At 40.1% G+C, this 27857-nt stretch overlaps 2 protein-coding genes across 2 annotated transcripts in view; one reads left to right on the forward strand and one right to left on the reverse strand.

The window, feature by feature from the left end:
• Window positions 1-4644: 4644 nt before the first annotated feature.
• bmp3 (bone morphogenetic protein 3) lies at window positions 4645-9590 on the forward strand. Its single transcript, XM_062416801.1, has 3 exons — window positions 4645-4921; window positions 6221-7146; window positions 9293-9590. The coding sequence occupies exons 1-3, from the start codon at window positions 4645-4647 to the stop codon at window positions 9482-9484; spliced, it is 1395 nt and encodes a 464-aa protein (XP_062272785.1). The 3' UTR covers window positions 9485-9590.
• A 6675-nt stretch (window positions 9591-16265) lies between these two features.
• prkg2 (protein kinase cGMP-dependent 2) overlaps window positions 16266-27857 on the reverse strand; it is a 41119-nt gene continuing 29527 nt past the window's right edge. The window contains 12 exon segments of the mRNA XM_062416782.1: window positions 16266-16361; window positions 16505-16571; window positions 17191-17253; window positions 17969-18091; window positions 18270-18433; window positions 19258-19399; window positions 19554-19643; window positions 21970-22106; window positions 23398-23548; window positions 23947-24045; window positions 25312-25380; window positions 26564-26658. Of these exon segments, the coding sequence (XP_062272766.1) occupies window positions 16266-16361; window positions 16505-16571; window positions 17191-17253; window positions 17969-18091; window positions 18270-18433; window positions 19258-19399; window positions 19554-19643; window positions 21970-22106; window positions 23398-23548; window positions 23947-24045; window positions 25312-25380; window positions 26564-26658 (1296 nt within the window).

Here is a 27857-nt window from a genome sequence, read left to right on the forward strand (position 1 = left end):
TTCCTACAGTCGGACCTCTACGTTCATGCCGTCTTCTATGACCACAACATCAGGACAGTCTGAGCTTCAGAGGCTGCAGCTGACACGTTCATACATATGGCACGTATTGGAAAGCGCTGGAAGCCTCTAATTTGACTGGAGAAAAAAAAGAAAAGAAAGAAAAAAGTTGCTGTAGAGGCACCGTCATTTACAAACTGTTCCCCTCATATCATGCATGCCATCTGGGTGGAGGGTGCTGCAAAAAAAAATGGCTTTTAAACTGAAGATTCCCAGAGGAAGAAGTGGACGGACCGGTGCAACAACTTGGAGGCGTTTCCTTGCAAATAACCTGAGATGTTAGTTAGTTCAGATTGTATTGCTTTAATCTTCTCTTCTGTCATCTTATCTTATTTAAGCTTTAAGTTATTAGGCCTAAAATTCCTTTTTATTGCATTTATTGAAAGCCAAGGCCCAGATTGGCTCCGTTTTTTTTCGGACAGCAGTGTCAGTAAAGCGTAGAAACCTGCTCGTGGACCCCGGGCCTGTCTCATCGTTCGGCCTGGCATGTTTTGGACTGTTTGTCTAAACAAATTAAAGGCGTAAGAGCTTTGAAAGATGATGGGGGTTGCTTTTATGTCCTCCCCCAGGCTGCGGTAGCTCCAATTGGACTGGAAGAATGGGTAATGGGCTTAAAGCATTCCGCATGTTCCCAGATGCAAGGCACACGTTACAGGACATCAAAGTGCTCTATCATTTACATATTAGTCATCCACGGTGACATTTTTAATGCAACTCTACAAACGACCTGCATTAGACATTATTTTGGAAGTACTGAAGATATTTTGCAACTGGCTCCCTTCTAATTTGTTGATTTCATTTTTTTTTATTTTTTTTTTTGGCTTTTGTTATTGAAACACATGGTAAGAATTAGTCCCACCACAAGTAACGTTATCTAGGTCTATAAGCTAACAAATTACAAGGCCTGTGTTATTTGTTCATGAATTTGTTTTTCTGTAGACACATAGTTTGGGGCACATTTTCCATTTAGTCACAAACAACCATCCTGTGCAGGAAACAGGTCTGTGGAGGCCTTTTTTTTTTTCTTTTGTACAGTTCGAACCAAGGAGCACAAGATTCACTTTTATATACCCAAAATGCAGTCCTATAAAAAATGTGAAATGTAGGTTATCAACATTTTCCTGCATGAGAATGAATCTACAAAAATCAGGTTTCATCTCCAACTCATTGTGATGATATCAAAGATGATAAAAAGCTCCTTTTGATGGAAAATTGATGTTCTTTTTAAACTGATATGATGCTTTTCCCCTTTGAATCCATCCTGCTAAAACCTTTCTGAAAGTTACAAGGTTTAAACAAATTAGTCCATACTAACATAAACCCTCTAATGCCTCTCAACCAGCTTGATATCAGAGCAGCCTTTCACTAGCTGCATCTGTTTGTCTGTTTTAACCGAATTGGACTCTGTCGGCCTCATTGAAACAATATGTGTGGTGACACAGGGATGTGGGTTCTGGTTTTGTAAAAACAGGGGTTTTGGGGTCTGGATTCTGGTTTTCTTATTCAGTGGGTTTCTTTTTTTTTTTTTTTTTTTTTTTAAATGTGGATTCTGGGAATGTTTTAAGGGTGATGATGAACAAAGTTAGTGAAAGCTTTATGCTATTAATTTATTTTCTGTTTTTCCAAATGTGTTTTTGTTGTTGAATGACTAAATATTTTTGTCTGTTTTCAGCTCTGAAAATCTGGTTTTCCTTCGCTTTTGTCTTAACAAAACTAACCGGACAGACAAGAATGAGAGAATTCAAATTTGGCCGAATGATTGTGTTGGCAATGTCATTTCCTCTTTGACCTCTTTGTAAAAGCCAGATTTAACCTCGGGGCGAGGTCTGTCGCAATCGACCATACATGCACCTGACTATGTGACTATCCTCCCTGCTATTGTTTGTGTGTGTGTGTCTGTGTGTCTGTTGGAAGTCGCAACTCAAACCGGCCAGGTGGCAAACGAACATTTCACACCCATCTACAGCTGTTCAGATTTACAGGCCGCAGCTCATTCATGTGTCCCAGTGACAGTGATGAAGCTGCCCGCTCTGCTCTCCCTCCCTGGAAGTGGCATCAGTCACTCCAGATGCTTTCAAATCAAAACAGCAGATGTGCACTTAAGAAAATAGGCAATTTAAAATACCAGTTGATTGACAAACAAGCAAGTATTGCTCATAAAATGTGCCTTACCAAAACTGAGAAGAAACATTGGTCCCTGGAACTCACCCAGACAGATAATGTGTCTGTAAATACTAATGAATTTACAATAAAGTATAATTTCAATGGTTATATCCCTCCTCATTTCTTTTATTGGGCTTTTAAGCTGTCGGGGTTTCAACTGAAGCGTGGTTTTATTAGTCTGAGGCCTAACATGCCGCTAGTATACACAACATGAGGTAAAGAGGTGGATTCAGACTGAACTGGGACTCGGAGAGTGGAAGCACTATTCTGTCTTTATGAATCAAGCTTGATATCACCTTAATTTGATATAATTTTACCTTTTTTAACACCTTTTCATCTCCATACCAGCAACATTTGAGCCTTTAATAGATGCATCAGCCCAAATGTGACACTGTGGCATGATGGAAATTCACACATCTAAGAAACAAATGTAAGTGTTGACCAAATTTGCATTTTGAGGTTGCAGCTTTTGATGACTGCAGTCAACAGGTGTAACGGGCAGCATGTGTTGAACTATGAGGGCTCATGAAGCAGCATCCAAGGCAATGCAGCGATAAAGTCGGAGGCAAACTATGAGCTGGCATTTAAAACTAAAGATGAAATTTAAAAACTGGTATTTTTACAACAGCAGTAGAACTAAAAACACAAAGACTATCCCAATTTAAATTATGCAACTGTGCAAGTTTGCCTTTGAAATCATAAGCATCTTTAAATAGTATTCAGATTTAAAACATGTGGCATTATCAAATATGATTTACTAAACCTACAGAAGTGAACTTCAAAATGTTCAACAGGCCTTATGTACTGATTCATGAGGATAAATTTACCCTTTTTACTTTTGTGTTTGTTATATTTGACATTTATTATGACTAAAACAAGCTGTTATCTTAGTGCTTTTTCCTATAAATCATTAATTACATCAACTTAATTTAACATCAGTAGCATTTTCCACATGTAAACTTTGTCATGTGTTTGTCCTTAAATGGTATGGTGTGTTTTATCGGTTTAACATTTGAATTAAAACATTATAATAGACCTATTATTTTAAGCAGTTCATATTTCATTTTAAATATTACAATTGATACAAAGAAGCACATTATCTTTTTTTTGTCTCTTTTATGTTTTCCTTATGGGCCACAGGCCTGACTAGCAGTGCCTTGATTGATTGATTATTATGAGTTGTTCCAGTCAGGCTCGTGCTTCCAGCTGACTTCACTCTTCTGCTGCTGCTGCTGCTGCTTTGCTCTGTATGTTGATGCTCTCCTGCCCATCTTCCTCCCAGATGAAGGGGTTAAATGCGTTCTGTGTGGCGACTGCTATGAACGACATGGCATGCTAATATTATTGCCATCAGATGTCCAAGGGCTGGGAAATGCCCTAATCATTTCCTCCCGAGTGCCCCTGAAAGAGAAGCCCAGTGGCGGGGGGTGGAGGGCGGCTGGGTGGGGTGTTTAAACCCCGCCAGGATGGGCTGTTTTGGGGGGGGCGGCGGGAAGGGGGGGGGGGGGGGCACAGTACAGCATCCGGATCGGACCGTGATGGTACAGGATGTGTGTGCTTAACTCCATTGAACTAAACTAAATAGGGGAGAGAGCCTTTAATGCCGACAATAAGCCGCTTCATTCAGCAGCGCGGCCCAGACGCACAGCTCTGCGGAGTAGAAATTACGCACGGAGGGGCTGTTCTGTGGCAGCAGTTTAGGTGTTGAAATCAGTTCAATAAATCGGTGGAATGTCCTTTTTGATAAAATAAAACAGTCCGTCTCGAATCAACTGACAAAACAGCCTCCTTCAGCTCTTGATAACATGAGATAATTTGTCCCCAGGCTGAATGTGCGTAAAAGTATCTCGAACAGGAAACTCTCTCTCTCTCTCTCTCTCTCTCTCTACTCTCTCTCTCTCTCTACTCTCTCTCTCTCTACTCTCTCTCCCTCTCTCTCTCTCTCTCTCTTAGTGTGTGTGTGTGAGGAATACCCGGCTGGTCCCACAAGCCCTATAATACCAAGCACAACATGCTTTACCTTCAATGAAAGCTGAGACGGGGGGACGGTTGACTGCTGGTCCTGAAATCAGCTCAGAACTCGGATACAAAACCAAGAGCGTCGGTGTTTTAGCAGATTAGTTCTCCTGCATCTGTTCTGATACACCTTCTGGGGTTTTTTTCCCCACTGACTGTATCACGTTTATCAGACCTGCAACTTATCAAAAGCAGAAAGACAACTTGGATAACACTCTTATTTTTCCAGCCCTCCTTGCTTGTCTTGCTGTGACTGGTGTCAAAGGTGATGGTATCATTTTCTAACAGAGGACTCCTCCTCAGGTGATGGTATGTCCTTTTGGAGATAGGGACCACTTTTGGAAACGTGTAAAGTTTTCCACAACTGTTATTTTTTTTCTATTTGCAAACCGTCGCTTTTACTCAAGCATGGCTCTCTACTCTCGGTTTGTGGTCGTCTTGCTTTACGGATGGAGTTATCTGTGCGTTGGATACTGCGCGATGCTGAAAACAGACAATTTCCCCGCGGGACGAAAGGTGGATTTTACGCATTCGGTGGATAAAAAGCAACCTACAAAGGAAGACCAGGATCTGCTTTTACAGGATACAATGACAGAGCACATGCAGATGCTTTACGCCAAGTACAACCAGGCTGGATTTCCCTTCAAGGATGGCAACACTGTCCGCAGTTTCAAAGCGCACTGGGGTATGTATCCAAACTTTTACGCATGTTAACAATACTGACTTCAACCTGTTTAGCAAGGCCACACGTGCATGCCTTATTGTATGAATTGTGGAAATGTAAAATGGATCTTGTAATGTCTCCTTTGTCAGTCACATTAAAAGTGCACCGAGTTATGTTCTTATTAATTAAGGTTTATTTAAAAGCAAACAAAAAAAAACCAATTAAAACACAGACTCTCTCAGTAGAAAAGTGTTTTATTTGCCTTTTTAGACTTTAAAACAAAGAAACAAAAAGACAAAAACTAGTGAAAATTATTGCTAGTCGTGGTATTTGCGGAGCTGAAACTGAAATACACCTGTTGATCCAGTCCTGGAAATGTGATCAACCTGTTACCCCTTCCCTGTGCCAGGAACAGAGATTCCACCTCAGATCTCCGTATTGAAACTAAACGTCGTTTGCGGATACAATAGCTTTCACACCTTAAGATTTTAGTGTCAGATAGTCTAAGATTTTACCCTCAAGCCAGCATCTGGCTGCTGCCCAGCCTGCTTCTGTTGCAGCAGGATTAGAAGGGGGTTTCAATGCAAGGAGCTTCTCCATGTAAGATGCTGTTATTGGTGTTTTTCCAAGAAGTGTTACAGTAATTTTAATCTTATAAACTCTAAATTGCTCACAGACAACTTTATGTTATTATCGCTTGAATGTCAGCGCTATTAAAGACAACCAGTTCCCACTTAGAGTCAAAGTTTGTTAGATTATACTGCCTCCTATCGGCTGGTAGTTGCATGTCATAAAATGCATATAAAGGGTAAATTCACCCAAATTACAAACACATTCCCTCACTTACCCCCCAGTGGTATCTAGCCATGCAGATGGTTTTGGTTGTATATCTTGAGACTTCTGCCTCCACTCTAATACAACTGTGATGAGTGGAATGTCAATTGTGTTACTTGAAGCATTGAAAGATTACATTTAAAGCAATATATCTCTCCAGAAATACTGTCCTGGTTACTCCGAATAATCCACAGACCTCACTGTGACCCTCCTTCTTCTAAGAGTCTCTTTTCAAACTGTTAAAAGTGTGTTTTGTATATTTTAGAGATGTTTCTGTTGAAAACATTTACATTTACCTCCACTGTATATACATAATTTGTGCTTTATTTGTGGATTGACCCTTTAATTATTTAAACTGTTGATTCAGTCTATATATATCTGAAAATATACTACTAACATTACCATGGTTATGTGTTTAGTTCATATATAGAGAGGGACTGGACAACTGCTTTGCTTTGTAAATAATACTACTCATTATATACACAGGTACTCTAAACAAGAAGCAGCTGCAGATTTTCAACCTCACCTCCCTCACCAAGTCAGAAGACGTGCTGTCAGCCACTCTTCATTACTACATCGGAGACCTTCAGAACAGCACCCAGGGCTGTTCCAGGTCCAAAAGCTGCGGCCGCCACGGCCCCCGCAGGCACAGTCACATCCACATGGTCATCTGGAGTTTTGCCTCTGTGGATAACAAGCTGAGGACTCTAGGACAATTTCGGATCAATGTGTCCACCCTCTATAGGGACTTCATATCTTGGCAGTGGAAGGACATAACTCGTGTGGTGAACCAGGCCAAACACCACGACGAGCTGCTTATTGGGATTGATGTGGCCTCACAAGGGCCCCAGCCGTGGAAGAAGCTCCTGTCGGACCGCTCACCCTACATCCTGGTCTACGCCAATGACTCTGCCATTTCAGAACCTGAAAGTGTAGTAGCCACCCTCCAGAGACACCCCTCGGTGGGTGGGGAGGGCTCCGTTTCACAAAGCTTTCATAAACTGGGACTGCGTGAACGAAACGACACTGAACAAGAACAACGGCAACCCAGGCAGAAGCGATCAGTGAACGTTCTGCTTCCATTGCAAAACAATGAACTTCCTGGGCCCGAGTACCCGTACGAGACGACCGGGTGGGATGAGACAAGTCCGTACGAACCTTTTGAAAACAAACAGGCTCGTCGGCCACGTAAAAAGACACGCAAGAATCAGCGGCACAAGATGCCCCTGCTGCAGTTCGACGAGCAGACGATTAAAAAAGCGCGAAAGAAGCAGTGGAACGAGCCCAGGAACTGCGCACGGAGGTACCTGAAAGTGGACTTTGCTGACATCGGATGGAGTGAATGGATTATATCACCTAAGTCCTTTGATGCCTACTACTGCTCAGGGTCCTGCCAGTTCCCCATGCCAAAGGTGAGATTTGTTGCGGACTGTGACAGTAGTTGTCAACCTGGTGTTTTGGGATCGTACGAGTTGCAAGATACAAACGTTAATGCTGAACCAAACTAGATATTTTTCAGATGTTCCTCCAATTGGGAAAAAAGTACCCTTTAGTTGACCTGGTCACAACCAATAGAAATTTGCAACTTGTAACAATGACTTTTTTAGCCTTAACGAGCCTCAAATGTTGAGAACCACTGCCCTACAGGCTCATACTTATGGCTTTCGTCCAACACCTTTTGTTATCTGGTGTTTGTCTCAACACCATCAATAAATTACGAATAGATAATACCATCTTGCAATCCAACGTTGCAGTTTTTATCAGTACAAATATGTTTTTAGAATAACTGGTGTAGACACATTAATAGCTGATAAACTAACAGTCATCATGAGACACCAGAACTCAGACTACACATCAGTTTCTATGTTTAATATAATACACAGTGCTTTAACACAGTATGGTATACATTATGTAAATATAAACAGGCTACGGTGAACTATCGGTGCATCTAGGCATTCAAATTTCAGTCTCTTGTTGACTGTTACTGCTTTGTTTCATGTTAACTTTGTTGACTTCAGAGATCCTTGAATACTGTCTGTCTCATATTATAGATGATAATGCCAAAGAAACTGACAGAAATTTATGCCATCTGCTTCAATCTTCAACCGCCAGGATAAACTACTTACAGTGGCAGCTCTGCTTGAAGTTCTTCCTCGTGCTTTTATCTTCTGACTTAAAATCATTAAGCCTTTGAAGATATGCATCAGAGCCAGCTTTATGTATTTTAGTAAGTGAAGTCCTGCTGTACTAAATATACAGCAAAAGTGGTCAGACTGCAGATTACGTAATCTAAATAGATTTCTAACAAAAAGTGACGAATCGTTCTGCTCGGATAAACAACTTCCTGAAAAGCAGGTGGCTGACCTCAACAGCAAAAATCAATTAACAATGTTTGAAGGAAACATCTCGAGTAATTCATACCATTCATGCACGCAGCATAACATGGTTTTTACACATGTGATAGAACACACACTGCAAAGTGCGAGAAAGACAAAGAAACTTGTGCTTCGACTGACGTTTAACATCAGCTCTGTTCATAGCTTGTGGCTCCAGCGACAAGATAACATCACAGGTATTTTAAACATGGCCGGAATGCACGAGTTTCATCCACTTAATTCATTACCTCGGAGTCGCCGGCCTTTGTAGTCGGATGTAATTAGTCCCAGAAGTAGGACCTAGAGCCTAAGGCAACCCACTCCCTCTCCTGCAGGTTTGCTGCTTAGTCAGACAAGCCTGTGATCCTGTGAAGTTTTGCTTCTCCTTTTGTCAGGCTGAAGCTTTAGAAGCTGCTAAATAGCTACTATTAAAAGGTGCTTTGCCCCAGCTCATTGTAATGTGTGAGAAGATTCCTGTCACTCATTTGATCCTGCTAAGATATGAAGCAGCTGATCAGGTGGTACACGTTTGAGAACTCGTAAGGGTAGAGCTATCACTTAAACCCTCAGGCTTTGATCTACTTGCAGCGGCATTGATGCAACATAATACAGTTAGTTCTGTGTTATATCATAGGTATGCTAACTTGACAAATTAAGCATGAAAATTGGTTTCTATGTGATCCAAAAAAATTGCTCTATAAAAGTTGCTCTCCGGGACTTAAAAATTCTGATGCATCATAACTTTGGTCTCATTTTCATAGATTTAGCCATTATTTTTATCGGTTATGACAAAACTGTACTCATCGGAGTAACTGCTTATATAAAACATCACTACAAGAAAGTCAGTAAGGGCAAGAATTACAAATGATAGGACAACGAGACGTGTTCGAAACAAGCTAAAAAAATTAATCCAGATTATTTTAACCCCTTTATAATTATATGCATGCACAGCTATGGCAGGTACAGTAGGCCGAAGTTGAACCAGGAAGTTAGTCAATAAAATGTGATTGATGTTAACAATTCATGTTTTGGTTTTTATTTATTTCTTTGCCCAAAAAGTTTGGTAGATGTGGTGTTAAAATAAAGTAACTTATGCACATTTTTAGTCACATTTTAACAAGTAACAGGAAAATTCCTTGATAATTCCAGTTGTTAAATAACCCGTTTTGTCCCTTTGCTTTAGGCTCTGAAGCCCTCTAATCACGCCACAATCCAGAGCATAGTGCGGGCGGTGGGTGTCGTCCCGGGAATCCCCGAGCCATGCTGCGTCCCAGAGAAGATGTCTTCCCTTAGCATCCTCTTCTTTGACGAGGACAAGAACGTGGTGTTGAAAGTCTACCCCAACATGACTGTAGACTCCTGTGCCTGTAGATAGTTTATTTTTTTTCTCCCCTTCTATGCCCAATCACACACACCCGATATCGTATAGAAATGAAAAAAAAAAAAAAAAAATCAACACATGCAGCCAAGAAGATGCTCTCTCTCTCTCCTCCCGTTTCTTCGGTCAAACACCCCCCCCCCCCCCTTTGCACTGGAGGAGAGTACCGCCTGTTGTTCCAGGTGAAGAGGAGACTGGTCTTTTCATGGGAAGAAATGGATCATTTGAGTTATTCTCATGGAAGATAACTGGAACGGAAAGTCAAAAATCTCCATGTTCCAACTTCACCACCAGCTCCACCGTTTTTATCTTCATGTCTTTTATCATCGCTGCTCAATTATCCATTTTAGGCGGTAGCAGGGTGAACGCAATCATAAACTCACTTTCAAGATATACAAATACCAATTGAGGCATAAGAGAGACAAAACCAGAAGGACAAAAAAAAAAAAAAAAACTCTTTTCAGGAAAAAATAATCTCTTTCTTTTGCTCTCAGTTTGAACTGATGCCTCTGAGGGGGGTCATTCTCATCTTTCTCTCCTTCATAGCTTAAAGTTGTCTTTGATCATTACCACAAAGTCACCTCTGCTCGCACTTGCATGGTTTTTGTTACTATGTGTATGTATTTATGTCTGTACTATCACTGTGTTATTCACTATATGAAAAGTAATTGTATAATTATTGGCTTGGCTGCTATAGAGATATATATTAGATTCCAAAGCCAGAATTGTGACTTAGACAGTAGATAGCCTTACATATTTGTGTTTAGATCACTGCTCCTTTTTGTTGTACAGAACCCACATTTTAAGAGTATATTATATGCTAAAGAGTAAGCTACTTTTCATTTGTGGTCTTCATTAACAGTTGGGATGGGAATGAGTTTTGAGGAGACCCATTATACCAGTGTTTCACCGAGAGAAAAATGTTCAAGATGTACGAGTAAACCTCAGATTTCATTTTGAAAGATAAAGGGATAAGGCATATCAAAAGGAGAAACTACTACATTGAACAAGGGCTGTGTAAAACCACAGGACTCTAAAAGCCATTTGATGCTTGTGTGGAATTTTTGAAACCCTTGTTGGACCTGATTAGCTTCAGAAAGAAATCAAATAACTTCTGGGACTTGGCAGGCATGGAGGATTAATACTTGCGGTGGAGCCTGATATCAGGCTGAACTTATTTGTTTTTGGCATTAAGTTCAGAACATGGTGCCATTACATAATGTTCAAAGTTATGTATCTTATTTACAGCATAGAGTGACTTTTTTTTTTTTTTTGAAGAAGAAAAACTATTAGAAACTGCCAAAATGCTTCTAGAAATATGTTTTTGTCAACTCAGATATAAAGTAAGTAAGTATCAACTCAATATACACTACTGGTCTGGAATCAGTTTTGCTTTACATATCTTTGAGGCTCATCATTTTTTGTTTTTACCAAGTTTCATTAAAGGATACCTGGATTTTTTTAAAGGTTGTAAATCTGACGTTCCCCCTGGATCTTATGTCGTGCATCCAAGAAAAAACTGTGACAAGTAGTTTAAATGTAGAATATAAGATCAGCTGAGAAAAGTCCCTCAAAGTTATCATTGCTGCCATTTAAAAAAAACCATACTCGTACAATTTCAATTTACAGATAAATTCCCATTTTGTAAAGTAGAAACCAAAAAATGATGAGCAACACTTATAATATATTGAATAATCAGGGAGAGCTGATCTGTTTTCCTGGGTAAAGTTACCTTTTAATATTACTGTATCGAGCGGATTTTACATAAATCATTAGGGGGGGGGATGTTATTTGATCACATGTACTTTGCGTCAGGTCAACATGGAACAAAAAAGGCACAACTGGAGGAGAAGCTAACATGTCGTAATGTTGCCTCGGGTTGTGCTTTTCTTGCCAGAGCTCATAAAACCAAATATTTATTCAGAGCAAATAGACCGAAATATATCAAACAAACATTTTTTTTCCCCCTATAGACTTGTACATTGTTTTTGTATATAGCTCACTATATGTTGATGACATTCTGATGTCTCATTGGGATAGAAGTGCCTTTTTCGATGGGTGGATTTCTGCTTTTCAAACAGTTTGAATTGATTCATCACCTGTTCAGAAAAGGCTTGGTCGTTCAAAGAAAACTTAGCTCAGTTTTGCAATGAAGCCGAAGTCAAAAGCAAGCAGCTGAGAATAGTTTTTGTATGGTACAAATATTATGCGATGCGTGAACATAGTACATATTCTTTTTGATAAGTATGATCACCGGTGGAATTTATTCTAAAAATGTATTTCAAATAATTCACTATTTTGATATTTCAGAGACATATATTTTGTGTCAATAGCTAAGGGCAGATTGTTTAACTTTATATATTTTGTATTGACACATTTTTCCAGTATGTGCTTCCTCATCTTGTGCCAGTACAGATTTTAGCAGTGCATGCTGTAGAACGGAAGTGGCCTCCTGTGTTTGTACACGAGGACTGCTGGCAAGTCGTTTTTGCAGACTTTGCTTTTTTCTGCATTTGAGACTTCGACCCAGGTCTTTCTTTACCGTTAAACTTCACTAACACCTTTCAGAGTGCAAGTATCAAAGACAAAATATACAGTACAGTATATCAGCAGTTTATAAGAGCTTACTCTACCACACTGTTCAACCCTATCTTGTAAATGTTACGCTGTAGGTATGGAAAGAAATGCTTGTACAATAAGCTTCATAAAATATATTTGTATATGGAAATGACTTTAAACATGCATCTATTTATTTTCTCTATGTTGCATATCTTTTAGAGGTGTGGTCTGGGGAAAGGGGGGGACCGAAGCTTGGACATGTTGATGGTCTTTATATCTGTGATGGACATTTGTCACTACTGATGTTAAAGTGTGGTGAACTGTTTTAAAGGTCTCCCCCCCCCCCCTTTAAGCACTGACCTCCTTACGAAGCATTCAAAGAAATGAATAAAAGTATGCAAGACTCAGGTCTATCAATGGTTTTTGGGTTTATAAACGTTGAGGTGTTGAGGGGGACAGTGGCACAAAGCAACACACAAGCAAAGCAAAATACTCCAAATTTTATTTCCTTCATCTTTCCCTTGGTACATTTTTTGCATAAAATACAAGATCAACATTTTCTGGAATTCAATAGCAAAACTTAGAAGCACACATCTATGTACAGTATCATTCACTTACTGCCCAAAAAGTCAGTATTTACACTTTTATATATACAGGTGCACAATGTTTTGCAGGATTGTACTAGACAGAGGCAGTTATAGGTGGTACATTGTAAGAACATAAAGTCTTTAAAATGATAGGATCTACCGCAATGTATGAATATTTACCCTCTTTTAACCTCTGTGTCGTCCTCTCGGGTCAAATTGACCCCGTCTGTTTTGACTGTTCCTTCTTTCCTTCCGTCTGTCCTTCCTTCCTCCTTCTTTCCTTCCTCTCTTCCTTCTTTCCTCCCTCCCTTCCTTCTCTCTTTCTTTCCTCCCCCTAGCTTCCTTCCTTCCTCTTTTCCTTTTCTCCCTCCCTCCCTCTCTCTTTCTTTCCTCCCTCCTTTCTTCCTTCCTCTCTCCTTTCTTTCCTTCTTCCTTCCTCCTTTCCTTCCTTCCTCCCTCCCTCCTTTCCTTCCTTCTTCCTCCCTTCCTTCTTCCTCCCTCCTTTCCTTCCTTCTTCCTTCCTTCTTTCCTTCCTCCCTCTTTTCCTTCCTTCTTCCTCCCTTCCTTCCTTGACTCGAGGACAACAGGAGGGTTAAAGTAACCGTTTGTGAGTGTTTGTCAGATTTTAACCACAGTGCCAACATATAATCCTCTAGACATTTAATATCTTTACTAGAACAAAGATTACTGTACTGTCGATACATTTTGAAGCTTTGAGCAGTTTGATTACATTTCTGCTTTTAAGAAAACGTTATTTTGCAGTCCGTCATGATTTAAATGAAGCAACAGGCCATTCTGGTATGTGCAAAAGCAGGGCCATGACTAACCTTATTCCAGACCTCTGAATCACTGCCTACATCCCTGATTCCTTCAGTGGTTGTGCTCATTGGTCGCTGTTTCCCTGGTCGGAAAAACAGTCAGCCAATCATAGTTTTTGTAGGCTTGGTTAAGAACAATGGTCTTCATCTTTAAACACTGCATTGTCTAATCTGAAGCTGATGTCAGGATGAATTAATTAAGCTAATGGCGCTGGAACAACTAAATGAAATGCAGCTATTATTAACGTTATTACATACTGCTGTGTTTGATAAGTCCAAATATCCACAGTGAGAAAGGTCTGAGTATATTTCTCAGTAGAAATAGTAATAATAATCTATTGGGTGTATAAAACAAAATTTAAATAGACCAATCTAAGAAGACTGTTTCATTGAATAAAAAAAAAGAAGAAATGTATCTCTAACTGAAATAATAACAAACATAGCTCTATCATGAACTCAGTTGTCATTATGTTAAGGCCACAGCTTTTCCAAGAATTCTAGGTGCTTTCTCACAAAGACGTTATCATATATTGTACACACACACACACACAGTCACTGGTCAATGTATACATAGTTATGTGATATTTACAAAATTCCTGTTTTTTAAAGGTGCAATGTGTAGAATTTAGTTGCATCTAGCAGAATGGACTTGACAGAAATGGAATATAATGTAGGTAAGTAAGTGCATTTTAATTAGTGTAAAATCACCTGAAAATAAGAATCGCTGTGTTAATGTCAGCTTAGAATGAGCCCTTTATATCTACATAGGACGCAGGCTTTTACACACAGCCTGCCATCTTGAACTGCCATGTTTCTACAGACAAAGCAAACACTGGCTCTGGAGAGGGCCTTTCACATTTTTCGAAAGTTGTGCAAAAAGGGGCGTGTGGGGAGTTGCATGCAATCTGCAATCTCACCTCTAGATGGCACTAAATTCCACACACTGCACCTTTAAGTTTATATTAAGGAACAAGTAGCTTGGATTGTATAAATTGGGTGTTTTTAATACTTGTGCTTTACACTGTACAGTATATACATACACACATGGTGCACAGTCGATGTACTGTGAACTTCAGTTGTTTAGAAATGGGAAAATACATCTTTTTTTTTTTTTTTAAACACTAAGCTCCTAAAAAGTATATAGTCGTAGTTAACCCTGAAGGTTTCCGTCTCAGTTTGGACCCTTGGCTGTTTTTTCCTCACATCATCAACGCCTCAGACTGAGCCCCTCCTTCTTAAGAAGCTGAGAACCGCAGAGTTGACTCAGCTTCAAAAAGGTAAATATTTCTTCAGGTCAGGCACCGTGCCGCGGGGATGCTCACACTCTATAACTTAAGTGGAGAAGGTGTTTGTGTTTTTGTGTGTCTAGTTTGGTCAGTGGGGAAACTGTGAGGATAACACTGTTGGAACAAGGACATGCTTTATCCCCAAGCTTGGTTTGGATAGTAGAGCATTGGTTGTTAGATACTGTATGATCTAAACCGTTAAGTAGAATTCCTTCTCCCAAGTGTGTGCTCTTCACACACCTCCATTCCTCTACAGCTGTAAACAAACTGCATGCACAATCACAGATTGCCTCAGCTGTAGAGAAAACAGACTGTGCAAGTTTTTGCAGCCGCTTCACCGATTTCTCCACCGGTCACATCTGGAGCCATCAAGAAGACTCAGAGGAGAATTGCATGATAATATTTTAGAGGTATCTGATGAAGATCATATATATATAGATGTAGATAAGTAATGTAGAAACATGATGCTATGACCTGTTTTAAGTCCTTCTGCCCCAAAAACAACATGAGATGCAGCCAAACAAGGTCAGCTGAGTTATCCTGAACATATGGTCAGTTCATGTTTTTATGAGTAATTTGCCTTCGGGCTAATTTAGGAAAGCAGAACTGTACAGAAAGATAACAAAACAGCAAATTTGTTGAAGTTGATTCACTCTGCTGCTTTTGGTACAGTATTAAGTCATTAATGGATCATTATCTCTTTAGTTAAATGATGAAAATTCACAAAATCTGTTGTTTTTTCCATTTTATACAATATTATTTTGGGAACCTTTTTATAAATGTTATATACAGTATGTGCATTGATGCATGAATAACTGGCCATGATCCAAGTTTCCTACCGAAAGCATATTTTTTGTGGAAAAAAAGCAAGTTTCATATGATTTACTGGTTGTTATTATTTTGGAACCAGTTTGAAAGCGGAGTAACGCACACAGATGTTTTGTTTTGTTATGCCCACTTCACACAGAGTGCCCCAGCCAAGCAAAAAATGGTTAGTAATGCAGCAACAAGGACCTCATCCCTCACTGGCTTCCCACCCAGAAACACTGTAAGCTGCATTTAGTGTAATTTAGTGTCTGCCCTCTCCATCCCACTTGGATGCAAAACGTATCAGCAGCGGACTATGGACAGTCTCCGTAGCTCTGACCTCAGTTGGTGCATTTTTTACAACATAGATTTTGGTTTTAATGCTAATATATCAAAACTACCACTATTAGCTCTGCATTTATACTGGATGCATTAGCTAGTGTGCTTTCATTTGTTAATGAAAAGACAGTAATGGTTACATAACAAGCTGAGCTCACTTCCAAATCAAACTCAAAAGAGGATATCTGTTCATTTGTGTTGAGATGGCCAATCATACATTTATGAAGTTAACTAGCTTTTCACGGCAGTTATCGTTCCCCGAGACCTGACGACCTCCAACACACCTGCCAGAGGTGATGTGAGGTCACTTGCCCAGTTAGGATTTTGTTGTTCAGGTGTGCAATGGAGGGAAAAATGGGGAAAAGATTGGAAGAAGAAGGTCTCAAAAGTCCATGTCCCAACCAGAAATCTCATCAGGTGGAATTTCCTCATCTGGAGGGTAATTGTCGAAGTAGCTGTGATCTGTCGGTCCTGTGAGCTAATGTTGAAGAGAAGACAACAAAGGAGGATCAGGTGAGACAATTTTTAAGATACCTCCTGAATTACTTTCTCATTCAACATTGTTGGAGCAACTGAATTTAAAAAGTGCTTTTACTAAAGTATGTAAATATCTTTACTTACTTCTCTTTTCAGTGGAGAAAGTAAAGTCCTCGCCTTCAGTCCCTCCCAGTTAAAGCCATTAAACCACCTTCAGACACATTATAGAGAACACATTAAAAAAACATGCCCTGAAGTAATGCCCTATTGCTTCACAGTGTATTTTTCAAAAAGATAAAACTCAAAGCTTGACAATTGCACTTTCCTAGTCCAAAGTAGCCCCTCGGATGTTACATTGTGACTTAACAAGGAATCTTTGTCAGTGTTTTTGTTGAACTTTAACCCTTATTCCTTGGGGTATGCTTGGCTGAAAGGATCCCCAGTTTGAAGGGGAAAGAGACCTTATCACTTCAGTGACCCAAGGCCAGCAAAACATTTAAAAATAACTAAAAAAAAACAGGATTTTCAACCCCTCTGACCCCATGTTACCAGTTTTCCCTTTAGATATGAAAACTTGATTCTTACTTTTTCGAGAATCAAAGCGAAGAAAATAATGTTACGTGAAGAAAGACTGTAGTAAATCCAATAATGTAATAAGCTAATTGAATATGTTTCACATCCAACTGCTCTTGTGCTGTGTGTTCAGTAATTATCTAATTGCTGAGGTCATAAACCAACTGGCCCACATTCATAATGTCAATCAGAGCTAATTTGCACGGCTAATCTTCCCCCATTGAGATCATCAACAAAATGAATCAGCTCCTTCTTACCTGTGTTTCTTGATATCAGTTATTCCATTTTTGAGGTTGCCAAGTCGCTCTGAGGGATTTCTCCTGCAAAGTTCAACCAATGAGGAAAAATTACTGCTGGACACAAATAAAAAGCTGGCATATTTTATTTTGGGCTGATGATCTGTAATCTTGCCTGCATGATACAAATGAGGTGCATTCATTTTTCTGTTTGCCATTTTAATTCTAGCATCCCCCTTTTTTCCCGTTATCTACTGACATCCAATGAAATTCTGATTTGAAATGCTTCGATCATCACCGGTTTCTAGACTTTCAGGCTCTGAAACTAGATCTGATTCACAAGCCTTCCACTTTTCTTCAAGGTTCAGTCTGATAAAATCTGGTCGCTAGTAATTTAGCTAAAGAGGTGGATTTGCATGTGTGATATTTATCTATCTATCAATCAATCAATCAAACTTTATTTATACAGGCCAATTAGTTGATTGACAGGCTGATAATGAGACAGAACAAGTGGCAAGATAAAGAAAAGGAGTAAAAACAAAGAACAAATTGAAAGACAAATAATGGAGACCATTGCACGCAAGAGAAAATAAGAATGATAAGAAATCTTTAGAAAATGTAATAAATGAATAAGTACAATAAGAGAGAAAAGAGAAAGGGGTTATTAAAAGTTAGAGTAAAAAACTAGGTTAAAATAGATAAAAAAACACCAAATAAAAGATAGAAGTTTAATAAAAACTGGACTAAAACTAGGTTAAAAAAGAGATGAGGGAGATGAAGTTTAATAAAAAAGTTATACCTGCATAGCTTTCGTATGAGGTCATCAGGTCTCTTGGCGATCTTCTTTGGAAAGTCCATCTTCTCAATTCCTTTCAAGATGAAGGTGTACGTCATCATCTGGTCACTTCCTGAGAACGGAGGGCTGTGAGATGGAGGAAGAAAAAAAAAAGGGCAGTGATTTAATTTTGTCTGTTGATGCAAACCTTTTCAGCAAGTTAAGTCGGAGAACAATATTCTATGAAAGTCCCTCAGCAGGAAGGCTAAAGCAATAAGGATTACGACTGCCGTGACTCACTCCAGACTGGAAGTGACACACAAACCTGCCGGTAAGCAGCTCAAACACCAGGATGCCCAGCGACCAGAAGTCCACACTCAAGTTATGGCCTTTGTTGAGGATGATCTCTGGAGCCACGTACTCCGGTGTGCCGCAGAACGTCCAGGTCTTCTGGCCGCATCTGATCTTCTTTGCAAACCCAAAGTCAACCTGGTGGAACATATTAGACGAGATGATGTCCACAACTTTTATGAAATATCCACTCATGATGCATCATTTTGGAGTTGATTTTGTTAAAGGGAAAAATGGTTATACAGGGAAAATATACATTAACCCTCCTGTTGTCCTCAGGTCAAGGATGGAAGGGAGGAAGAAGGAAGGAAAGGAGGGAGGAAGGAAGGAAGGGAGGAAGAAAGAAAGAAAGGAGGGAGAAAGGAAGGAAGGGAGGAAGAAGGAAAGAAAGGAGGGAGAAAGGAAGGGAGGGAGGAAGAAGGAAGGAAAGGATGGAGGAAGGAAGGAAGGGAGGAAGAAGGAAGGAAAGGAGTGAGGGAGGAAGGAAGGAAAGGAGGAAGGAAAGAAAGGAGAGAGGAAGGAAGGAAAGGAGGGAGTAAGAAGGAAGGAAAAGAGGGAGGAAGAAAGGAAGGAAGGGAGGAAGAAGGAAGGAAATGAGAGAGGAAGGAAGGAAATGAGGGAGTAAGAAGGAAGTAAAAGAGGGAGGAAGGAAGGAAGAAAGGGAGGACGAAGGAAGGAAAAGAGGGAGGAAGGAAGGGAGGAAGAAGGGAGGAAAAGAGGGAGGAAGGAAGGAAGGGAGAGAGGAAGGAAGGAAGAAAAGGAGGGAGTAAGAAGGAAGGAAAAGAGAGAGGAAGGAAGGAAAGGAGGGAGTACGAAGGAAGGAAAAGAGGGAGGAAGGAAGGAAGAAAGGGAGGAAGAAGGAAGGAAAAGAGGGAGGAAGGAAGGAAGGAAGGAAGGGAGGAAAGAGAGAGGAAGGAAAGAAAGAGAGAAGGAACATCCTTCACATTCGGCAGTCTACTCACCAGTTTGATGTATCCATCAGAATCCAGCATGAGATTCTCCGGCTTCAGGTCTCTGTAGAGGACGCCTTTACGATGGAGGTAATCAAAAGCTTCGGTGACACAACCCACGCAGAATTTGGCAGTTGGCTCATCAAAACTTCCCCTAAAGGCAAGAAAGCCAAATTTAAAATGTTTGGTGTCAAGTAGGGAGAAGCAGGAGAATTGGTCTGATGTCACAAATGTATCTGAGCCTATTATCAGACAGTCCTGACATTGAGCCAAATGTGGTCAAATCACATCAGTTGCATCAGTCCTACCTGTCTCTGAGCAAGCTCCAAATCTCTCCACCCAAGCAGGCCTCCAGCAGCATGTACACATATTTGTCATCCTTGAACGTGCGATACAGTCTGGAGAAAGAGATTAAACTTTGTGGTAAAAGCCCCGCCCTGAAAACAGCAACAGTCTCCATCAACAGTCAAGCTGATGATTAATTAAACTTTCAATTAAGCCATTGCGCAATCTGCGTATCTTGTATATTACAATATGTAATATATGAAACTGGTGAGTGTACTGCCGAACATGAAGGATGTTCCAGCTCTCTTTCCTTCCTTCCTCTCTCTTTCCTCCCTTCCTTTTGTCCTTCCTCCCTCCCTCCTTCTTTCCTTCCTTACTTTCCTCTCTTCCTTCTTTCTTTCCTCCCTCCTTCTCTCTTTCTTTCCTCCCCCTAGCTTCCTTCCTCCCTCTTTTCCTTCCTTATTCCTCCCTTTCTTTCTTCCTTCCTTCCTCCCTCTTTTCCTTCCTTCTTCCTCCCTTCCTTCTTCCTTCTTTCCTCCCTCTTTTCCTTCCTTCTTCCTCCCTTCCTTCCTTCCTTCCTCCCTTTTTTCCTTCCTTCTTCCTCCCTTCCTTCCTTCCTTCCTTCCTTCCTCCCTCTTTTCCTTCTTTCTTCCTCCCTCCTTTCCTTCCTTCCTCCCTCCCTCTTTTCCTTCCTTCTTTCCTTCCTTCCTCTGATCCAACATAAGACTCATTTCCTTGTTCTAAAAATTTAGTGTGCAGGATTTTTTCTCCAATTACTTTCTTGTTAATTTAATTATCACTTAGTAGATAGCAGTTAATAATCATTTGCCTAAATACACCACATTAGCTTTCATTTGGGAATATACAGCATCCCTCAGGCCTAATTTCCTGGAAAACCTTCCTTCTATTAAACAGTAAACTAATGCACTAGAAATAACACAAAGCAGCGGGGTTATTACCTAATGATGCAAACACATCATAAACACCCCAGGGTTTATAATTATAGTATACTGTGGTTGACTATAATAACTGTACACATTATATATTATTAACTAATGAAGAATTAATTGACCCTTGTGGTGATATTTACAGTGTAAAGTGAATAGAAACCAGGCACATTTACAGAATATCATGCTCAAAGACACTTGGAAGGAAGGTAGGAAGGAAGGAAGGAAAGGAGTAAGGAGGGAGGGTGGAAGGAAAAGAGGAAGGAAGTAAAGGAGTAAGGAGGGAAGAAGGAAGGAAGGAAAGGAGTAAGGGAGTAGGAAGGAAGGAAGGAAAGGAGTAAGGAGGGAGGAAGGAAGGAAGGAAAGGAGTAAGGGAGTAGGAAGGAAGGAAGGAAAGGTGTAAGGGAGTAGGAAGGAAGGAAGGAAGGAAAGGAGTAAGGGAGGAAAGAAGGAAGGAAGGAATAAGGAAGGAAGGAAGGAAGAAAGGGAGGAAAGAAGGAAGGAAGGAATGAGGAAGGAAGGAAGGAAGGAAGGGAGGGAGGGAGGGAGGAAAGAAGGAAGGTAGGAAGGAAGGAAAAGAGTAAGGAGGGAGGGCGGAAGGAAAAGAGGTAGGAAGTAAGTAGAGAAGGAAGGAGGGAAGGAAGGAAAGGAGTAAAGGAGGAAAGAAGGAAGGAAGGAATGAGGAAGGAAGGAAGGAAGGGAGGGAGGGAGGAAAGATGGAAGGAAGGAAGGAAGGAAGGAAGGAAAAGAGTAAGGAGGGAGGGCAGAAGGAAAAGAGGAAGGAAGTAAGGAGAGAAGGAAGGAAAGGAGGAAGGAAAGAAGGAAGGTAGGAAGGAAGGAAAAGAGTAAGGAGGGAGGGCTGAAGGAAAATAGGAAGGAAGTAAGGAGAGAAGGAAGGAAGGAAAGGAGTAAGCAGGAAGGAAGGAAGGAAGGGAGGGAGGGAGTGAGGAAGGGAGCAAAGAAAGAGGGAAGGAGGGGAAGAATGAAGGAAAAATTAAGGAGAGAAAGGAAGGAAGGAAAGAAGGAACAGTCAAAAGAGATGTCAGGAGGAGGACGACAGGAGGGTTAAAACAGATCATAAACATAAAAAGATAATAGATAAAACATGTGTGAAAACAAGGTGAAATAAAAACATAAAAGTGCGTGAAGACGAGGTCAGCAGCAGGAGGACGAAGAAGAAGCAGAAGGTGAAGAATGGCTTTAATATCTCCCGCCTGTTCCGCTGCGTACGGTGAAATTGGATCATCGTAATCTCACGAAAGGCAAAGAAAAGCCGCCTGCTGCCATATTTCATAATAAATAACTACATTTTCGCCCTGCCTGTCTAACCCACTGAGAAGATGTAATCTGCTTGTGGCCTCGACTGTGATCTCATCAAAAACTAATAAGCGCCACACTGTTTTCTCAGACTAATGGAGCAGAGTTTCATCATGTAGGAACAAAAAAATGGAAATGGTTTCGGAAGCTTCGGAAGGCGGGAGGAGGGACTGACTTGACAACGAAAGATGAGCGAGCCTCAGCGAGTATCTTCCTCTCCGAGTGGATGTGTTCCTCCTGCCTGTTGTCAACGATGTGCTTCTTCTTTATAACCTTTAGTGCGAAGGTGATGTCTTTCCCCTTCACCTTTACCTGTAGGGGAGTAATGACAGGAAGTGATGTCACAGGACTGGAGAAAAGCTCTGATAAAGCAACTCATGCTTCTAGGAGTTGCTTTTTTAGAGCCTAATTAAGTCCAAAGTCCTTCAAATTTAAATTATTTTCATTTTCCATCAATCTGTAGTATATTTTGCAATTATTTGTTTCAATTTAAGCACAAAAAAAGAAAGACAAAGACCTAAGGAAGAATATAGATGCAAGAAATATAGATGCAAATAAGACTTTTTGCAATTATTTATTGGCTAACGAGAAAACCAAGATAATTAGCCTCCATACCAACTAACTAGCTTAGATTTATCATAGGTTTTAAGGTTATTTAATTATCTATAACAAGTTTATTTTTATTGTTATTTATTTTGTATGCTGCTCGTCCTGGGTAACACATTTCATTCCTTCATGTTTTTAACATGTATGAATGACAATAAACTAAACTGAACTGAACTGAACTAGCTTACTTGGATAGGTGAAGGCTAAGCTAATGTGTTTCTTTTTTAAACATGGCGGCTATCTAAGCTTTGGCTGTGACAATACCTGCTGCAGGGTCAAGCTAACTATCGCCAACGCCACATTTTTAATGTCAAACACAACTGTCATACACGGTAGTCTGATGTGCCTGCACTTATACTGTGTGATATCCGGTAATACAGTGGAGATGAAGGAGGCTACGTGATTCATTAGATAATCTGTGTTGCCCCGGGCTACAGGCAGCAAGATCTCAGTATTAGCCTTAAGCGAACGACCGCCCAGGTGGACCCTGAATTCTCTAATGTTTTATAAATGGACTGTACTTATAGTATAGTATAGTTTATATATAGTTTAGTTTATAGTATAGTTTAAGTGATTTTCAAAACCAAACAAAGTGACAAAGTGACACAAAGTATAATTTAGCAGTTTCATCTACTTGATTCATTCAATAATCTGTGTTGCCCCGGGCAACAGGCCGCAAGATCTCAGTATCGCTCTACAAGAATGACTGTCCAGGTAGAACCCTGAATTCTCTTACATAATGCTGAAAATGGATTAAGATCATTAGTAGCCTATAGTATAGTTTGAGTGATATTCAAAACCAAAGAGGGACAAAAAGTATCATTTAGCATTTAGCATCCATTGAACATGCATTCATTTCTATTGGTGGCTTTTATTTCGGAGCTTCATATTGTATAGAGATACATTGAGTTTTATGTGACTACGTTACAGTCGTATGATTTACAGGCTAATATAATGGTTGTGGAGTAGGTGCCTTTGGTTTTAGACTCCATCTCACCAGTTCTACTCGTCCAAAGCCGCCGACCCCGAGTGTCGAGATGATCTCCAGGTGGTCCAAAGGCCTGGACGGAGAGAACGACGACACCATGTCCTTCAGCTGGATGAGGTCTGGAGACAGCGGCTGACTCTGGTGGCGTGACACCGACCTCCTGAATGGAGATACAGACAAAGGGACGATCCAACTTATGAGAGCGGTGGATTTTCGAATAGGGCAAAGTAGTTTAGTCATTTTTAATTTTTCACTCTTAGAAATAAGCTTTAACTGAAACTGCAACTGACAAAAATCATCACTTGTGCAATTACATAAGTCCCTTAGTCCCTCCAGTCATTTCACAAGACGTTTATTATTTAAGAAACGCTAAAAAATATATGCTTAATGTGGATTATTGCTTTTTTTGTCTACTTTATCCCGCTCCCACCACCAAGTACCTCTGTTCCCCCACAGTGCATTTTGTTGTGTGACCCATGAAGTCATTTTTTTCCCTTACAAACAGAAGTTGAAACAGCCTTGTTAAATATTTTTTGGCCCGAGTACGCAGCACTGCACCTGGCGTGTCTCTTCTTGTCGTCACGATCAAGTGTTGCCACGTAGCCTTGGAGGTACTTCTGCAGCTCATTGAAGGTGCCCACTGTCTGATCAAATGTCCTAGAAAAACAACAACTGCACGTCAGCAGTGGAACCGCTGGAATGTTGGCCGATAGCCTTCGAAACCTCAACGTTGATTTAACAGACGTGTCACACCGAGATGAAGGATCGCTTTTTTTAACGGGAGAAAATCAGGTAAAAAGGACATTTTTCACACACTGACAGCAGCAGCAGATAGATACCGGAAAAAAAAAACACCATCATATGTTTCCTCACACGAAGATCACATCATGTTAGTTCTTGTTAATCACATTACACTGCAGGGTGCTAAGAGGACAAACGGGAGATTTAATTTTCAGATGGTATTTACACATTTTTCTCAGAGGTGATTCTTGAAGAAATGTCGCTCAGTGTTTGCTTCATACTAATAATTTAATCAATGATATTTTGGGTAATGATTCATGAAATAAAAAAGAAAAAGATAATTCTTTTAAATCAGATTTCCTGTCACAACGTCACTCAATTACAACATAGGATGGGCAGATGGGTTTAGGAAACGGTGAAGTTCCCCCCTCCCAAAATGCTCTGATTGTACTCACAGCTGCAGATGTAATGTGCTTCTAGATACAGGACAATCTTGTCTTATATATGGGTCAATGACGTATAAGGATTTACAACAACTCAATTTTAGAATAATAAAAACAAGCATATCTAATGCAGTAGTTCAAACATTCAGAATGTTGTGTACCTGAAAATTCATATTATACATTTGAAAGTGATTTTAGTGGGTTTTTCAAGATTAATTGGCACTGGCCTTAAAAAAAAGTCATGTGGTGCAACCATGATTCATCTTGAAATATCTTATATAAATAAAAGATCATTTAAAAAAATAAAAAAAATAAAAAAATGCAAATACTTTGTTTCCAAACACTTTATATTACTGAAAACTTGTAAAAGAAAAATTTAAAAAAGTGTGTTAAGTAAATTAATTTATTTCAAGATGAATCATGGTCGCACCACATGACTCTTTTTTAAGGCCAGTGCCAATTAATCTTATAGAAACCCACTAAAATCACTTAATTTCACATTTATAATATGAATATTCAGGTACACAACATTCTGAATGTTTGAACTACTGCATTAGATATGCTTGTTTTTATTATTCTAAGATTGAGTTGTTGTAAATCCTTATACGTCATTGACCCATATATACGTATCATGATCCAAAACATTTTAAACCTGAGAAACATCTTCCAGCAGCATCTAACCATCAATGTTTTTATGGGGAGTTTGGTGTTACTCTACTTTCAAATTCATGATACTCACTCTCTGTCAATGACAAGGCACTCCACCCCGTTCTCATCAGCAATGATATTGGCAGACCTGACATCATCACTGAAAGAGACAAAGAGAAGTTCAGTGCATCAGACTCATCAAACCACACTGACATTTTCTGACTCGTCTCACTGTGTTCGTGCATTCACAAAGATTCAAAACCACGGCAGTCATGATTAACGGGCCTCAGAAAGTCACAAATTACATGTTTAATGCAGTTTTTCTGGACGTTCCTCGATCCCTCAAAAAAACTAGAGGAGATCGAGCCTTTGCAGTTGCGGCTCCCACTCTGTGCGGACTGCAAACAGCCTCTCCACTTTTAAAACGCTACTTAAAACCCACTTTTTCACTTTGGCCTTTGGCGGAGTATAGCCGGGTCTTGGGTCTTTTATCTGTTTTATTTCTCTATATTATTTTGTTTTTTATTGTTTTTATTGCTTTTATTGTTTGTTTTTATTGTTTCTGATTATTTTACTGTAAAGCACTTTGGTAGGCCATTGGCTGTTTTAAATGTGCTATATAAATAAAGTTGACATTGACATTAACATTGACATATTTAATGCAGTTTTAAGCCTAAAATGCAGTTTATTTGACAAGTGTCATATTTACCAGAAGCTCCTTGTTGTTATTACTTTGCATTAGCTTAGTTTTACTCCCTTAAAGCTTTAGCATTAATTCTGTAGTGCCAGATATTTGAACTTTACCTGAACAACCAATTTTATTAGACTGGGTTACTTGACTTAAAACTGAGGTATGCTTGAAACAATCGAGTTCATACACAGTGTTATTTTACCACATATAAATTCAAGTTTGTTGACACCACTTGCAGGTGGCCACACTCAAAAGTGAGGCAAAAAGTCTGCCGATAATCCTGTAAATGAAGATATCGGCGCTCACTTTTGGACAGCCTCCCCTTTGAGGCATTCATGGTGTTGTGCTCAAATTTACAAACATGAAAAATGATGGAAGTAGTTTTTGTGAAGTATGAAAAAAGAGAGCTTGAGACAGTTTCAAACCCTGCTTGCTCACTTTTGCATTGAAACTGGCTGTGATTGTCGGCTTGTTGGTTTCAGAAAGTTACGAAATTTGTTGTAGCCCTCTTAGACTTGACTTGAAGGTAATCTTTGTTCGACAAGGACTTTTTTTGAAGCATACTGACACCTTTTAATAATAACATGATATTAGAAAGAAGTCTAAGTAGCAACTGTAAAAGTCAGAATCTGTGGTCCAACTTGCTCGTTACCTTATGAGTGCTTTCTCTCCAAAGTACTCTCCCTTCTGCAGCGTGTTGATGATCTGCGGCTGTTTGTGGGCCTCGGTGGTCTGCGTCACCTTCACCTGCACAACACAGTTAGACGAAACGTTTAAAAGCACTTTTCATTCATTCGCAGTCGAGTGTCATGTTCACCGCTGCAGCTTTCACAGGTGCTTCCAATTTTCTCCAAATATTTTTACATGCTTTGTAAAGAGTTAAAATTCTAAGGAACTGAAATAATTGACATATTCAATTATAGTAATTGAAACAGGATGAGTGATTCGGTTGGAGGAGATGCACTTCATATATTCTTGACGTGCTGTCAAAACAGACACATTAATTGTAGGAGGGTTTTTTTTTATTCAGACGCCTCCGTTTTGCTCAAACTGCTGCTCACGCAGTTTTCAACAAAAACACAGCAGCAGCCGCCTGGATGTTGTAGGCTGAACTTTCTCTGTAATTTGTGAGGCTTTAAAAAACCAGTGGCCCGACCCAGCCGAGGTCAAACATCCCCGCTCGTGGACCCCATCGCGCCGCAGTGACATCACAGCCGTAACGACCAGCGTGTGTTTTAGCTAAGTGTCCCGTTTGACCTGTGTGGCCTTCACTTCCCTTGTTTTTCCTGGTGGCAGGCGCTCTCAGAGTTTATTCCCTCCCTGGTCATGGGGGTGTAAGAGGGACAGGGGGGACGAGGGGGTAGTGAAACCATTTCCTGTATTAGCCCCCACTCCTCCCTAAACAACATGTGTGTGTCTCTCTCTCTGGTTTGGTTAGCTTAGCGCCGAGGAGCTGCTGTCTCAACATCGGCTCATAATGGCATTTTGAAAGTCCCCTGTGGACAGCTCTGGCCCCCTCTCCATCTCCCCTTGCTCCCCGGTGTCAGGTTGCTGACTTATCAGACAGACAGGCGGGTGAGTCATAGACCCACACCTCCCACACTCACATACAGTTTCACCAACATGTTGTTTTGCTGCAAAAAAATGGGTTTGTACTTTGGGAAAAAATATCAATTAAATAGGTTATGAACCCTTCTAATGGACTGCATGAATCCTATGTTGTATACATCAGTCAGGTATACAACAAGATCCATTAGGGGCTCAAATATAAGGAAACTAAATTATGTAAAGCACTTTTATATATGGAAACAGTCCAAGCTTGCCACCAGGAAATACCTTCTTTCCACATTTACTCGCAGGATGACCCAGCTGCTTTATTTACTGCAGTTTTCTTTACAGTTTTGTAGGAAAACAACAAGCAATGCGACCTGCAAGACTGATGGGGG

Source organism: Scomber scombrus, chromosome 4 (genome assembly GCF_963691925.1).
Source record: "Scomber scombrus chromosome 4, fScoSco1.1, whole genome shotgun sequence".
Taxonomy (NCBI): domain Eukaryota; kingdom Metazoa; phylum Chordata; class Actinopteri; order Scombriformes; family Scombridae; genus Scomber; species Scomber scombrus.